The sequence below is a fragment of the Eptatretus burgeri genome, chromosome 8 (assembly GCF_056783735.1).
Source record: "Eptatretus burgeri isolate ZD-2024b chromosome 8, Ebu_testis_v1, whole genome shotgun sequence".
Classification (NCBI taxonomy): Eukaryota; Metazoa; Chordata; class Myxini; order Myxiniformes; family Myxinidae; genus Eptatretus; species Eptatretus burgeri.
Genome location: NC_140968.1, coordinates 65,865,676 through 65,880,347, shown reverse-complemented (window position 1 = coordinate 65,880,347; position 14,672 = coordinate 65,865,676). Strand labels below are relative to the sequence as shown.

The following is a 14,672-nucleotide window of genomic DNA, read 5'->3' as shown; positions in this document are numbered from 1 at the left end:
CATTTTATGTGAGTCAGGAATCGACCCAAACCCGACTGCTCAAATCTGAGTATGCTGCCTCTGAAATGTCCTGGTTAGACAACTGAAATTGGCCACCAGGGGATGCGGCTCCTCTTAACACTCTTCGACTATACTCTTGCAAAATGTAATGTCGTGATTAAATAAAAAGGAGGGCGTGGGGAGGGAAGAAAGGGCTTACTGAAACCAAAGTTGTGAAACATTTTATGTTTAACTTCACCAAAATGTAAACTCATGTACGAGGAAGAATCGATGGTTTTGGGGTTTTTTCCCTTTTGATAAAAGTTTTGTAGTCAAAAACAGACATTCCAACACCATCATGAAACTCACAACTAGCTTGGCCAAACAGGCAGGTATGTAGAAAAGGACTAACATCTATGCTGATATTTGATGGTGAAGGAACATTCGTCATGTTTGGAGGGAAATTTTGATTTTCTCGTCTAGATCCATAAATGGACTTGAGAAGATGAATGGGTTGAAAAAAAAAAAGGGAGAGCTGTGTCTTTTCTTAAATCGACATGCTCATCAAAATAATTTCATCTTTTGCATTTTAATATGTCGTTAAGGTTCGCAATACCAGCCAGTGAAATCTCTCCCACGGAGCAGTATAAAATATTGATACTCGGGTTTGCTTTGCAGTCATGTAAGAATCCTTCTCCCATAAGGAGAAGGATGCTTGACCCGAGTTGCTGACTTGGTGTTTCCCAGACTGTCACACCCATCTTGCTCTCTCTTGCAGCCAATATATTTTGTGCCTTTCTTCTACGTTCACGGAATTTGCACTGAACGTCATGGGAGATGGGTTCATGGATATGTTTGCCTGAAGAGTATATAACATCTTGAGCTTTGGAATGGAAGCCATTGATATGTGGCGTCTTTGGCACGCAGTACATCCATAATTGCACTGCAACGAGTATTGTGGCCAACTGGACTTGGATTGATTGTAAACACAGAACATGTCTAATTACCTCGATGCATTCACATATTGAGAGCGATGGTGTTACTTTAAATGCACTTTAATTTACCGATTTTTGATGCCCTTTGCATTTGAAATTGTTGTTCCTTTTTTTTTTTTTACTTGTGCCCCAACTGACCTTTCGCTGCACCTCTTTCCACAGACGGTGAGCATCGCTGCAGAGGTGCGCAAGCCGGTTTATTGGATGGTGGCGGCGCGGGCGCTAGATTACGAACAGGCCTTACAGCTGATGATCACTGTGAAATGGGATGTTCGTGAAATCATGTCCCAGCACAGCTCCTATGTGGACGTGCTTATCAAAGTAAGAACCTAAATGCAATTTCTCTCGACATTTTACCTTATTTCGTCCTCACCTCTTGTTTTCAACTTCATTTCTGTGCAGAACCATTTTAAAGACTTGATAAACAATGTGCACAAACAAGTCCAAATTAAACCTGAGGTCTTTGGTGTTAATAATTACAATGCAACCGTGTGTGTGTGTGTGTGTGTGTGTGTGTGTGTGTGTGTGTGTGTGTGTGTGTGTGTGTGTGTGTGTGTGTGTGTGTGTGTGTGTGTGTGTGTGTGTGTGATATATATATATATATATATATATATATATATATATATATATATATATATATATATATATGTGTGTACATACACACACCCGCCCGGAGACAAACACCGGATTCGATACCGGAGAGACAAAGGGCATTAGTAGGCATCATTGTACTTTTACACACCAATTAGGATCTTGGTAGACAATTAGCAAACACACATGATATGTGGGATTGGAACTGGGGCTCCCTGCATCATGAGCTTGGGGATTCAGGTGGGAACACTTTCAGGCCAACCCTTAAATTGGAAAATGGAAATTGACATATTAGTTCACACAAATCTCATTGACAACATGTGTTGATACCAGGAATTTGAGCGGTTCAGTGAACGCCTTGTTGAGGTTGGCAAGCGGATCCGCGTGCCGCCTGCTGTCTCCGCCGTGCTTTGGGAACACTGCATCCGTCTCGCAAATCGTACACTTGTCGAGGGGTGAGTGCACTATGTCCTGCACTACACGACTATTTAGGAGCAAGATTGTAAGGATAAATGGATGCACCATTGCTTGATGACAAGGATGTCATAGTTGACAATCCTTCTCATGCACATAATTTATTGGTGTTGTTCTTGGTGTTGTCGAGTCATTGCTGCCACCACCACTCTCACGACCAAATGGGGAAACTCCTCAGTGGCCTCTGAAATGGGATTCACTCCAACCATTCAACGAGTGTTACATTTTTATTTTGAGTTCAATAACATTTAAATATATTATTAAAACCTCTAGTTGAACGATTGTTGACCTGGGTTGCACCAACATCAGCATGTCAAGCACATGCATCAAACAAAAATCTGTGGCAATAGTTAAAACCTTAACAAAGTGTATGAAGGAGAGTTAGAAGCTATCTACATCGAGAAATGCCAACATAATCCCAGGTATTACTTGAATTGAGTGAATAATTTTTTGAAAATTTCAACGTTTCAAGATTATTTCCAATTTTGCATTTTGATCACCCCCCCCCCCCTTCTTGCACTCAAATCCAACCGATATGCTGTTTATTTGTGAAGTGAGAAATAACTTATTTTTGCCCTTTTTTGAATTGGCGCAACCTTTCCAGTTGTGTTGGAAAAAGTTGTTCGGCTTCATTAAATTTGATCAACCGAGAGGTTTAGGCTCATGGAAGAGCTGCACGACAGATTGTGGATGGTTTACAAACCAACAGTGGTGTGCAAAAGGAACAGGCAGATAAGGAACGTACAAACAAATGTTGGGGTGGCTTGTTGGGGTTGGAGGTATGGTTAGTGAGAGTAGCAAAACTCATCTACAGTAGGTAACATGTCAAATGTATATTAACAATGTCGTTATAATATCTAGCATATTGTCCTAAAAGATACCATGTACCTGCTACAATGTGATCATTTTGATGATTTTTATTTTAATGATGATTTATTTTATAAACGCTTCTGTCGTGCAGATTTGCAAGTGCACGTAAATGTAGCACGGAAGGTCGTGCACTTATGCAGCTGGATTTCCAGCAGTTCCTGATTCAGCTCGAGAGGCTTACAAACCTGCGGCCCATCCCTGATCGTGACTTCGTGGAGATTTACATCAAGGCTTACTACCTGACTGAGAACGACATGGAGCGATGGATAAAGGAGCACCGTGTATGGCGTACCTGATCTGCTCATATCATTGCACCTTAGTCTTCCTCTACCAAACACATTTTCAAAGTGTGCAGTGATCATGGCGTGCCGTTGTGATCATGGTCATGTTGAATTGTCCTGCTCGTAACTTGCAATGTGCTTTTGTATACATTTTCTCACCTCTAATATGCTGTGTTTTCATGCCATCAAATTTAAATTTCCAGAAGTATTGGTTTTTGAGACAGACTCAATAACCGTCTTTGGGAAAGCTTTAACCGATCATTTTGCAAATCGCAAAATATGTGACTCCATTTTCATTTAAAATGTATGGACTGGAGGTTGAAAAATGACCCATCGGATGTATTGTTACTGAGACTGAAGGCTCAGTTCATTTTGCCATGTACACACATCTCAAATGTAATGCATCCCAACCACTCGTTACCCTCTCCGGAGGAAAGGGTATTGCATTTTGGTTCATTTGTTACTTGGCGAAAAAAATTTTTCGCCCAGTAGGTCTGTAGCATTTGTCTGTGTTTGTCAGTCACACTATTTTTGACCATAATTTTCAAGCAATCCTGAATTTTTTTTTGTGTATTTCCTCATCATTGAGAAACGGGGCCAAAAACGATATATAGCACAATACCTCAAAAGGTTATGGATGGATTCACACGAAACTTGGTGGACAGGTTGGGTGTGTGACGAGGACGAATCGATTCAATTTTGGTGAAAATATGGATCCGGGTTCGAGAATTTTTCAAGTGATTCTTCACCATTGAGAGATGGGCCACAAACGATGTATAGCATGTTATCTCTAAACGTTGTGGACGACTTGTGACAAAACTAGGTGGATGAGTTGGTTTGGGCACAAGAACAAGCCGATTCGATTTTGGTTAAGGTCCGGATTTAGATCCGACCTATCGGTGACATACAAAATGTAAACTGTTCAGCCTGGCGGAGGTACGCGCTCCACCGAGTGCAGTTAGGTTTTGGCAACTTGTTGCTCTGAGTTATTTTTCATTTTATTGTTTGTTTGTCCGCACAGAACTAAAGTGTTTATCTTCGCAACTGCTCGTCCGATTGAGACGAAATTTTCACTATAGAAGCGACGACTCATGGCGAATTTTTTTTTGAAATTATGACGTCATAGGTTGCCTGTTGTGGCAGCCATGTTGGAAAAACTTTGGACTTTTGTATCTCTGAAATCACACCAAGGAAAAAATTGAAACTTGGCACACGGCAAGTACTCCTCATAGGGAATAAATGTGATTTTAAAAAAATGACATCATAGGTGCCTTCGTTATGATGTCATCATTGCATATGTAGAATTCTATATTTGATCAGTATGAAATTTTTTTGAGTGTAATCTCGGGATAAAATAGTCCACAGAAAAAAAAATTGATGGTCATTAGTCACGTGATTCGGCAGCCATATTGTTTTTTTTGTTTTTTTATAACCTTCAAAAATCTCTGAAATGGCTGAACAGATCGAGGCGAAACTTGCACATATGACAACCTGTCCACGAGGAGCAAAAGGTTCATAATATGATGTCATAAGTCACATGCCTTGGCAGCCATATTGGATTTACCCAAAAACATATTAAAAAAAATCTTCTTCTCTAGAACGGCTGGACAGATCGAGGGGAAACTTTACACAAATGCTCCCCCAAGCCTTGGGGATACCATGGTATTCACGAATAATTGATGTCACATGGTCTGACAGTCATATTGAATTGAGCGAAAAAAAAAAAATTAATTCTTTCTCTTGAACCGCTTTATCAATCGACGTGAAACTTCTCAGTTATGATCTAGTAATGATGGGGAATATATGTTTTAAAGTACAACCTGATCAGACACATGGTTTGGCAGCCATAATTATTTAATATTTTGAATCTGGGTTCTCTTTTTCTTTCTTTTTTTGAATCAGGTTCACTTGGCTGTGCTTGGATGAGTTTGAGGGTAGAGTAGGAGCAGATGAAATGTGAATCCTATCCAGGTTCCTCCTGATGACTTCATCTTTGCTTTTTGTTTGTTTGGGTTCCTTCTGATTAGTCCCATGCAGGACTGTACCTATTTGGTCAACCATTTGATTTCATTTGATTTTTTTTTATTTTAAACCCAATCTAAATTAAATTGAATAATAATAAATAACGTCATGGGTCAGGGTCAGGTGTTCGATCAAAGCGGAACATCTTGGTATCCGGTTATCACTGCCAGCAGGTATAAAGTGACAGTTCTAATTGTTTCATTAATTACATAACACACCAGGACACAAACACCACACAAAACAAGTGCTGGTGAGGGTCTGCAATCTCTGATTGCTCTTTTTCTTGTTGCTTCTGTGATTTTAGGTTCTAATTCTCATGGCCGAGATTATCTTGCAACAATAAATTGGTTAAAATATATATTTGTTGAATGACAGCTCTATGTCGATGAAATTTTATTTATGTGACAGTTGTGCTTTCCCCGGAAATTTCTTAAGGAAGTTGCATAAGGAGATGAACAGAAATGAAATGCAGAATGAGGAATATCGTTTGTTTCTTGGGATGTCCCACCTCATAATCAAAGAATAGAATTGTACAATAATCTTTATAATAATTTTACAATGAGTTGTTCATTTGAAACTGTTCTGTTTTTTAGGAGTACTCATCGAGACAGCTGAACGGCCTTGTGAATGTCTGCATTGGCACACACATCAACAAACGTGCGAAGCAGCGGCTTCTCTCTGCCATTGAGGAAAATGAAAAACAGCGCCGGTAACACTGCTCCATGGCCTCCTCGTCTTGGCTTACTTGTCAATCTGCACAGATAGGTCCCTGAACTGATGAGTGTGTACCCTGCATATGGAAATCATCATTTGATGACCTGAATCATGAACTGTACAGAACATCGTCCACCATTCCATATTTCTGCAGCTGCTGCCACAGTTGCTGTTTCCCTGCTGACATTGTTTGCCAATGTTGTTGGGATAATTGGCCTGCCCTTCGCATAAAAAATGGTTGCAGGTTTTAAGCTCATCCGCACATCGTAGTTTTCATTGCATATTTGGAAAATATTTATCATTTCCTTTGCAGAGAGATAGATCTCAAAAAAAACGGTCACAATTCTTTTTCTGAGTCCTACATCTCAAACTCCGAGGTGCTAATATTTTGCCTGTTGGGCATTAAATACTTGTTCCCTTTGGTCATTATTGTACATTGATGCTGTGGTCAGACCGGTGAAATGCTGTGGTCGTACTGGGTCATACCGCTAACATTACATGGGTGCAGGTAGTTCTACAGTTTCATCAGTATCTACTGAGTGACAGAGACCTGTTTCTACAATCAATGGGAAAATAACTTTTTGTTCATGCAGTGTCTGATTGTGTTGTACAGCTTTGACTTTGTGATTGAACGTTCTTCATTCATTATGTTTTTGCCAATCGGTGCACAATGCAAAATGCCTATCCGATTGTATGTAAGCACCATCTTGTTTTAATTGTCCCCCCCTCCCCCCGGTGAAAGCCTTGGTTTTTGGACAAAAAAAAAAATCGAGTACATCGTACCCAATGCTGGCTGTCCATGCTTGTTCCGAATTGTACGAGCGAGGGACATTGCATGTTGAGGAGTATGGTGTGTAAGCTGTTTGCATCTATCTGCTCATTCCTTTTGATTGACAGAGATGAAAAAAACCCAGAAGATTACAGTATTTTTTTTTAGATTTGTCAAATCGTGCTTTCTTTGTTTTCCCCAAAGTAGAAAGGTTTCTGCAGCCACTTGTGTAACCACAAAATAACCACTTTTCCTTGATAGAAAATGTCTCGAATCACAAAAGCCGAACAGTCGTTCTCTGGAAAGGTTTTGGGGGATGCGTTCATCATAACAGTGAGGATGCTTTTCTTAGCTTGTCTCCGATATGCAACACATGTTGACAAAATGAGTTTTTGTTATTTATAAATATAAATTGCAGCAAATGTATCCCAAACCATCGCATATGCACACAGGTTGCTTTTGGAACTCTCAGAACAAATCAAATTGAATAGTTTGGTGCTCGAACTCCTTTTCACCATGGTGGTTTATATATCTTCAAAAAAGATACTCGCCATGGTGGTTTTGGTTCTGGTTTGGATTGTGCAATTTTAAACATGTAGGTGCTCAAGTCTAAACAGTCAGGTAGGCGCTCATGGCACTTAATGTTCTTTGACTTTGATTATTTGCTCAATGAGGTGTTAACATATCCCCATATTTCAAAACACAGGATTCTATTTCACATTTACATAAATGTAAAAACTTACCTTGTTGCAACTTGTAATTTCTGTTTCCAAGTAAAATTATAAGCATACAGTGCTACAGCTGATGTGTTTATCTGTTTCAGCTTGGTAAAGCCAATCAATATTCCACAGTGGTGACTAAAGGCCCGGTCACACCTTGACGTTTTAGCCAACGTATGCCGATTTTTGAATTATTTTTCTAAAACGCTGGCACACGTTGAATACGTTATGGGTAAGTTTTGATAACATTGAGAGCACGCTGAAAAACACTGCCATACGTCGTTGTACGTTGGCTTTAAACGTTGTACTTTTTGGTTGTCCTCAAATTTTTTCATGCTTGAAATTTCACGACGTATGCCGGCGTATGACTCACGTTCCGCTACACTGGCCACAGGTTGTATGCACGGTCTGCGATCGTTGACAGACGTCAACACATGCTACTTGTAAGTTAATCATAAGTTGAGACACGCCGAGGTAATGTTTAGCGTACCCGAAACTTATTTCTAACCTATGATTAACGTGTTGTTGGCACGTTACGCGATCGTTGCCACACATCGACAGACGTTACTTTTAAGTTACTCATAGGCTGAAAGACGTCGGTATAATGGATCGTCCTTGCGTCAGCGTCCACGGCCACGGCCAGGACACTTATTTGCAGCATTCTTCAAACTTTTCTTCGGCATGACGAGGATGTTCACACTTCGATGTCTAGCTTGGCTATGATTCCAATTGTCCATCGGCAGCGTCTATTTAAAATAGTCGAGTTTGAGCGCTTTAACACGTTCAGAAGAAACGCTTCAAATTTCCAAACCCCAGCGTCAAAAAACAAAGGCGAGTGACAGCAATTTAAATCGTTCATTGTAAACAATGAAAATAGCTGAGTGGTACCGTTTAAAAGTCGTTGAGTGTAAAAAAAATCCAATTGTTGAGCGCAAGCGTCTACTTTCAATAGTGGAGATGCAGCCATTTAAATCGTTGAGTTTATCATTTAAATCGTTAAACGCAAGGACGATCCATCATGACCCACACCCTCCCCCTCACACTCACCTACTACTGCCAACATGAACAAACTACTACTAATACTAATACTAATACTGATACTGATACCGCTGAATTGGACATCGACTCAAAAAGGACTCGAAAACACTGTTGGGTTCCCCTTTTATGAATACCATTTTAATATACCAATTCCCAAAACCGCTGGGAACACGTCTTTATATGGCAGTTGTAAGCTAGAAACACGTTAATTTATTTTTTTTGTCGACCGGAAGACGTCATTGGAATACGTCTACATACGTCGATGTGTGTTGGGACTACGTAAAGAATTGGTTCAAAGCACGTCAAACATAAGTTAGAAATAAGTTTCGCGTAAAAAAGACATTACCGCGACGTGTTTCGACTTATGAGTAGCTTATAAGTAGCCTTTGTGGACGTGTGTAAGCGTCCACATATCGTGTGTACAACCTATCCCCATCGCATGCGGAACGTGTGTCATACGCCGAGTACGTCGTAAAATTTTGAACATGTTTAAAATTTCTTGATGTACTCTACTTACTACGACGTATGATAGCGTACTTTAGCGTTGTACTCAAGTATACCAAACTTACTCATACCGTATTTGACGTGCCCCAACGTTTTAGACACATTTTTCTTAGGTCGGCATACACTGGCAAGATCGCCAAGGTGTGACCGCGATGTTGACACTTCCATTTCTACGGCAGTTATGATTCGAATCGTTGTGCGTCAGCCTTTTAATAGGCTACGTCACGACATCGTCGGCGATGCGTGCAACGCGCTATGCCTAAGTTAGACTATCGTTGGGCATCGGTTGTGTAGGCCGACAACAGGTTCAGCATTCGTTGGTATAAGTTATCTATAACACAACGAAACGTTCTGTGTCCGTTACCAATGCGTTATACATAAGACCAAGTCGCTATGAATACGTCCGAATCTTTAAAAAAAAAACATCAAAAGTTCAACGTAAGCCAGCGTTTTAGATACATTTTATTACGTTGCCATCGCTGGCTAAAACGTCAAGGTGTGACCGGGCCTTAAAGTATGAGCCACAATCGACATATCGAATATGCTGAGTAAGTTGGTGACTACCTCTCGAAATAAAAGCTGAATTTTTGCACACACATGCATCAACAGAGTCGAATTTTGGACACATTTTAATTGGCACAAAATTTAAGATTCTATTGTGGGTTTCCCAGTAATTTATATAATGGCTGCCACACCTTTACTGTGATTCACAAGTTTCGTTGACCACTTTATTTTTATTTTTCATATAAAACTGTGAAGTAGAAAAAAATTGAATAATAACCAGATTAAGCCATTCTCAAATTACAAGATACGAGTTTAGTTTCCGTTTGGGCTGACAGGATGGCCTTGAGGTACGCACACTCACCTCTAAGCTATCTAGCCTGGATTTAAATCCTGACGCATCTATAAACTGTTATCCCGGTGTTTCAAAAATGTATGTGCTGTCCCTCAGATGGAACTTAAACTGGGTGTCCTGTCTGCCAACATTAGTTGGTGGACTTTAAAGATCCCATGGCATCCTTCGCTAAGAGTAGGTGAGCCGTCACTGGCACTATGAACAAATTCAAAATTCCTGCCCTGACCAACAGTGGGCACTGTATCAGCAGCACAACTGCATCCTCAGCCAATGATGCCACCCCACAGCCTTGTGCTGCATATGAAAGAAGAAGTTTCCCTTTATATGACTTGCACATAAAATTATTTCAAAACTGCTTTTCGTCTTTTATTTACATCATATGAAATACAAAAATAATGTAATTGTAATTCAGTAGGTTCTTTGTACTGCAAAACGCCTTTACATTTGGCACAAAAAGTCATGATATTAATGCTTTAACAGTTCAATGAAATGTTAATGCAATGTCCTTAAAAAGCGTATCGGGAAAATTCGGCCCTTCGTGTTTCTAACGTGAAACTTTGTGTCTCTTGATCAAGCAAAAAGTGTGTAGCATGTAGTGTTTCGAAGCAGCCTTGTAAAGCCACATTGAACGTAGCCACATATAGTCTCTTATATTGTGCTGTTTGATTGATGGTAAAATGAGCTAAATTTATTCTGGTCTCAATTGAAGCAAGTGAAGTCTAAATGGACACTTTTTAAGCTGCCAAATTATTTTCGAACTCAAGTAGGGAGGGAGGCAGAGACTTCACAATTGTAAAAGCAAATAATTGATCTCTTTAAACAATATTCCACTAATACTGTCCCACTCTCCTGATTCGCAAAATAAGTTATTGATTACATTTTCAATAAAAGCATCCATCGTTTTCCCTCACCAGGAAATGTTTACCATTTCCATTACTGCATCAAACGTTATAAAGGAAAAATTATTTTTAAAAACTTGAATGGTGTTTAAAAAAAACTTTTAACAATCGGAACTTATTCTTTTTAATCGTCACTACCACCGCCCTATTTGACAGTTTGATGGATTTTCTTTTTAATCACCATGACAAACATAGAACCCCCTCACAAAATACATATACAGTGCACAGTACAGTGGAAATATATGTATATATATATATATATATATATATATATATATATATATATATATATATATATATATATATATATATATAATCAGTGTGTTAGTTATTTCATGGAGTTGCAACAACTACTGAATTTACAATGAAGACAAACTTTCACAATTTTAACTTTGATAAGCAAGTGTGGATATAACTCCTGCAAATGTGGTACTGAACCACAAACAATGGAACCACAAACAATGGAACCTGCTGAAATGCCTTCAACTGGAAAACCAATGCACAGCTGCCGATCTCGCTGCCGACAATGAAGATGCCAAAAAATATGTTCAGCTCTGGCTGAACAATATCTTATCTTGTGATTTGGACTTGATAGATACATAGATAGATAGTTTGATATAAAACGTGCACTAAGCTTTAAGATGATAGTATTAGAATGAATGGCAAATAATGGATGTACTAACATGCAAATTAATTCATCTTTACAGTGACTTATGGGAGAACTTCCCATATAATCTGAAAACATTCATTGTAACGGATGCATTGATATTTAAACTGTTCACTACTGTCATTAAAATTCAAATACGATCCGGTAACAAATATTCACTAATATATGTTAGTAAAAATCTTGAATGCAAATGTTAATAAAACTTTTTATATATATATTTTTTATATAACAATGAGTAGGAATCAAGGAGGGAAAGTTAAAGGCACTTTTGGGAAAGTTGTTTTGAGTGAAATTATACTTTCTTATGGGATGTTTGTGATACAGAATCAAAATGGTGACAGAGTTCATACATCCACCAGTCGGTGCGCAAAAGATGGGCAGTTTAACCTATCATGCAAAGACGTACCACAGACAGTGTGCTTAAAGAAGCTCAGTATGCAGTGATCAAGTGGATGTGTAAAAATTATTTTTTCTTCATCACAGGAAGGGAAAGCCCTATATTCCACATTATATCCTCATCAGCAATACAATGCAAAAAAAGCCCAATGCTTGAGCTTTAAAGTGACACCATGAAGGCAAAGGTACAAAAAATGTTACGATCTTCAAACATGCAGTTCTAGCAAAGGTATAAATAAAATTAGAAGCAAGAATACCAGACTTAGTGGTGTAATGGTTGGCGCATCCGCTCTGAGTCTGGGAGGTCAGTGGTTCAAACTCCAGCCGAATCAAACGGAAAACTTTAAAAATGGTGCATGCTGCTTCCTTGCTTGACATTCAGCATTTAAAAGGTTAAGAGCATGGACAATCCTCATAGATTGCCATTCATGGGAAGGAGAAAATTTGTCCTCAGGAAATGCCCGCTGAGTGTGGGGACACGTCGATGGTACCCAGAGTGCCCTGGGAAGTGATGCCACTTTCCCTCAAGGTGTGTGTGTGTGTGTGTGTGTGTGTGTGTGTGTGTGTGTGTGTGTGTGTGTGTGTGTGTGTGTGTGTGTGTGTGTGTGCGTGCGCACGTGTTCCACTACGTGCCTTAAATCCTCCAAGCCTTAAAACACACACACACACACACACACACACACACACACACACACACACACACACACACACACACTACGAGCCTTAAAATACATAGAAGAAATGGATAAAATATAAAGGCCAGCAAAAGTTAAATGTGTTTTACATCCCTTGCATATTATCAGAATCATGAATAAATGAAGCACTCACATGGAAGGGTAAATTAAAATTGGAGAAGCCTTGACCAAAATGAATAATCAATGTAGGAAAAGATCTCTATAGGGCAGTACCACAGGCATGTAGCTTAGGACAGTGTGGCCTATTATGAACCACTAAGTTCGGAGGAAAATGTTCAATACAGGGAATGGGTTTATCAAAAACACCTGCTAAGTGCAATTACATGTAATGTTGCCAGCAACATCATGATCAGTGACTATGCATGGCTCTTTTCTGAGAGAGGGGGAGTGAAGGGTAGCCTGTCAGGAATAAATTGTTCTGTGAGAATACTGTGCTACTCATGGAAAGGTACCTCTTCATAAGCATTCCCATTAATGTGCCCCCCATTGCAATGGTGCATCCCTAAGCTCGGCACATCACTGATTGAGGTAGCATTGCAGGAAGGTGAGCGGAAAGAATCCTTGGAAGCGCGCGTCCGGTGTTGGCTCTGCAACCAATGTCTCTTCAGCACCGTCTGCACCTGTTGGACATCCGGTAAGAATAATACGTGTTGAAGTAGAGCAATGGTTAATGCGGAGCTTCAGCAATCATTGGAACCTGTTGTCATGTTGTTTCTGTTTAATGTTCACGATTAATCATAATGAGAAAACAAATATCATCAATGCAAAGAAAAATAAATTTGACTATTGTTATTGACTCCATCACCGAAGGTGGACGGACGTAATGTTTTCACTCCTGTCTGTCTGTCTGTAATTGAGCAGGATATCTCAAAAACTTATGGATGGATTTGAACTAAATTTGGTGGACAGGTTGTGTATGTCTGGTGTTGGCTTAATGGTTAGGGTGGTTGGCTTGGGATCCTAGGATCTGAGTTCAAATCCCACTCGGCTGTTGAATTAATACCAGGGAGGGTTGACTTTGCCTGTCATCCTTCTGAGGTCGGCAAAATGAGTGCCAGCTTGTTGGTATCTTGTGTTGGAGTGGTGATCCGTCCAGGATTGTGTCCAATAGCCAAGGAGACTGCTTAGGCAGCACCAACGCTTTGCACAGAGTGTGGTTCCAATGGATGGTTGAGTGTGCGACAACGGCAAATTGATTAGATTTTGGCGAGAATACGGATACTAGAATTTTCACAGTCATTCTTCACCATTGAGAGATAGGACAAAAACGATATATAGCATGATATCTCAAAAATTTATGGATGGTTTTGGATGAAACGTGGTGGGGACGGGTTGGGTGTGCGACAAGGACGAATTGAATAAATATTGGTGAAGCTCTGGATCTGAGATTTTTTTTATGTGATTCTTCACCATTGATAAAGCCTGGTGTTCGCTTAACAGTTAAGGTGGCTGGTTTAAGATGTTAGGGTCTTGAGTTCAAGCTCCTCTCAACCGGTGAGTTAACACCAGGTGGGTTGACTCGGCCAGTTATCCTTCTGAGGTTGACAAAATGAGGACCAGCTTGCTGGGAACAGGGCATTGCATCAGTGGCACAGCCATGTCCCCAGAAAATTGTGCATCCAAGCAGCCACAGGCTGCATACGAATAAATAACCATTGAGAGATGGGACCAAAGATGATAATTATTATATTGTGTTACGGTTGTGGGGGTAGATTGAGGAATTTCATAGGAAAGATAGGATTGTATAGAGTTGCTTGGTCCGTGGATGTGTAGGAGATATCTCAATGTGAATTAAGTCAGGAAACTGTGAGCTTCAGTGTTGTGTGTCACCACATGGGGGGTGGTGCGGTGTTGATTAGATAGGGATTAAGGATAATTTCCCCCAGTATGTGATTCCCCCGTGACCTTTTCCTACATTTCCTCAATCTACCCCCACAACCGTAACTATATATATATATATATATATATATATATATATATATATATATATATATATATATATATATCAAGATATACAGTATTAAAAAGTTGTGAACGGATTATGACAAAAGTATGTGGATGAGTTGGTTTGGTGACAAGAAAAAGCCAATTCGATTTTGGTTTAGGTCTGGATCCAGATCCAGGCCTATCGGTGGGATACAAAATGTAAACTGTTCATCCTGGCAGAGGTATGCGCTCTCCCGAGTGCCGTTCTGATTATCAA

The 14,672-nt window shown here is 39.7% G+C and overlaps 2 protein-coding genes across 5 annotated transcripts in view; one reads left to right on the top strand and one right to left on the bottom strand.

Annotated features, from left to right (window-relative positions):
• Positions 1 to 7,490, top strand: part of VPS50 (VPS50 subunit of EARP/GARPII complex) — a 165,808-nt gene extending 158,318 nt beyond the window's left edge. For 3 of the 4 annotated variants that reach the window (XM_085892352.1, XM_085892350.1, XM_085892351.1), the window contains 4 exons: positions 1,137 to 1,295; positions 1,899 to 2,020; positions 3,001 to 3,190; positions 5,806 to 7,490. In XM_085892352.1, the coding sequence (XP_085748478.1) occupies positions 1,137 to 1,295; positions 1,899 to 2,020; positions 3,001 to 3,190; positions 5,806 to 5,925 (591 nt within the window). In that variant the 3' untranslated portion in view covers positions 5,926 to 7,490. The remainder of the gene's footprint in view (positions 1 to 1,136; positions 1,296 to 1,898; positions 2,021 to 3,000; positions 3,191 to 5,805) is intronic. The other variant, XR_015060993.1, reaches the window with a different exon arrangement.
• A 2,663-nt stretch (positions 7,491 to 10,153) lies between these two features.
• LOC147021925 (calcitonin gene-related peptide type 1 receptor-like) overlaps positions 10,154 to 14,672 on the bottom strand; it is a 71,749-nt gene continuing 67,230 nt past the window's right edge. The window contains exon 14 of the mRNA XM_085892353.1: positions 10,154 to 13,089. Within this exon, the coding sequence (XP_085748479.1) occupies positions 12,904 to 13,089 (186 nt within the window). The 3' untranslated portion in view covers positions 10,154 to 12,903. The remainder of the gene's footprint in view (positions 13,090 to 14,672) is intronic.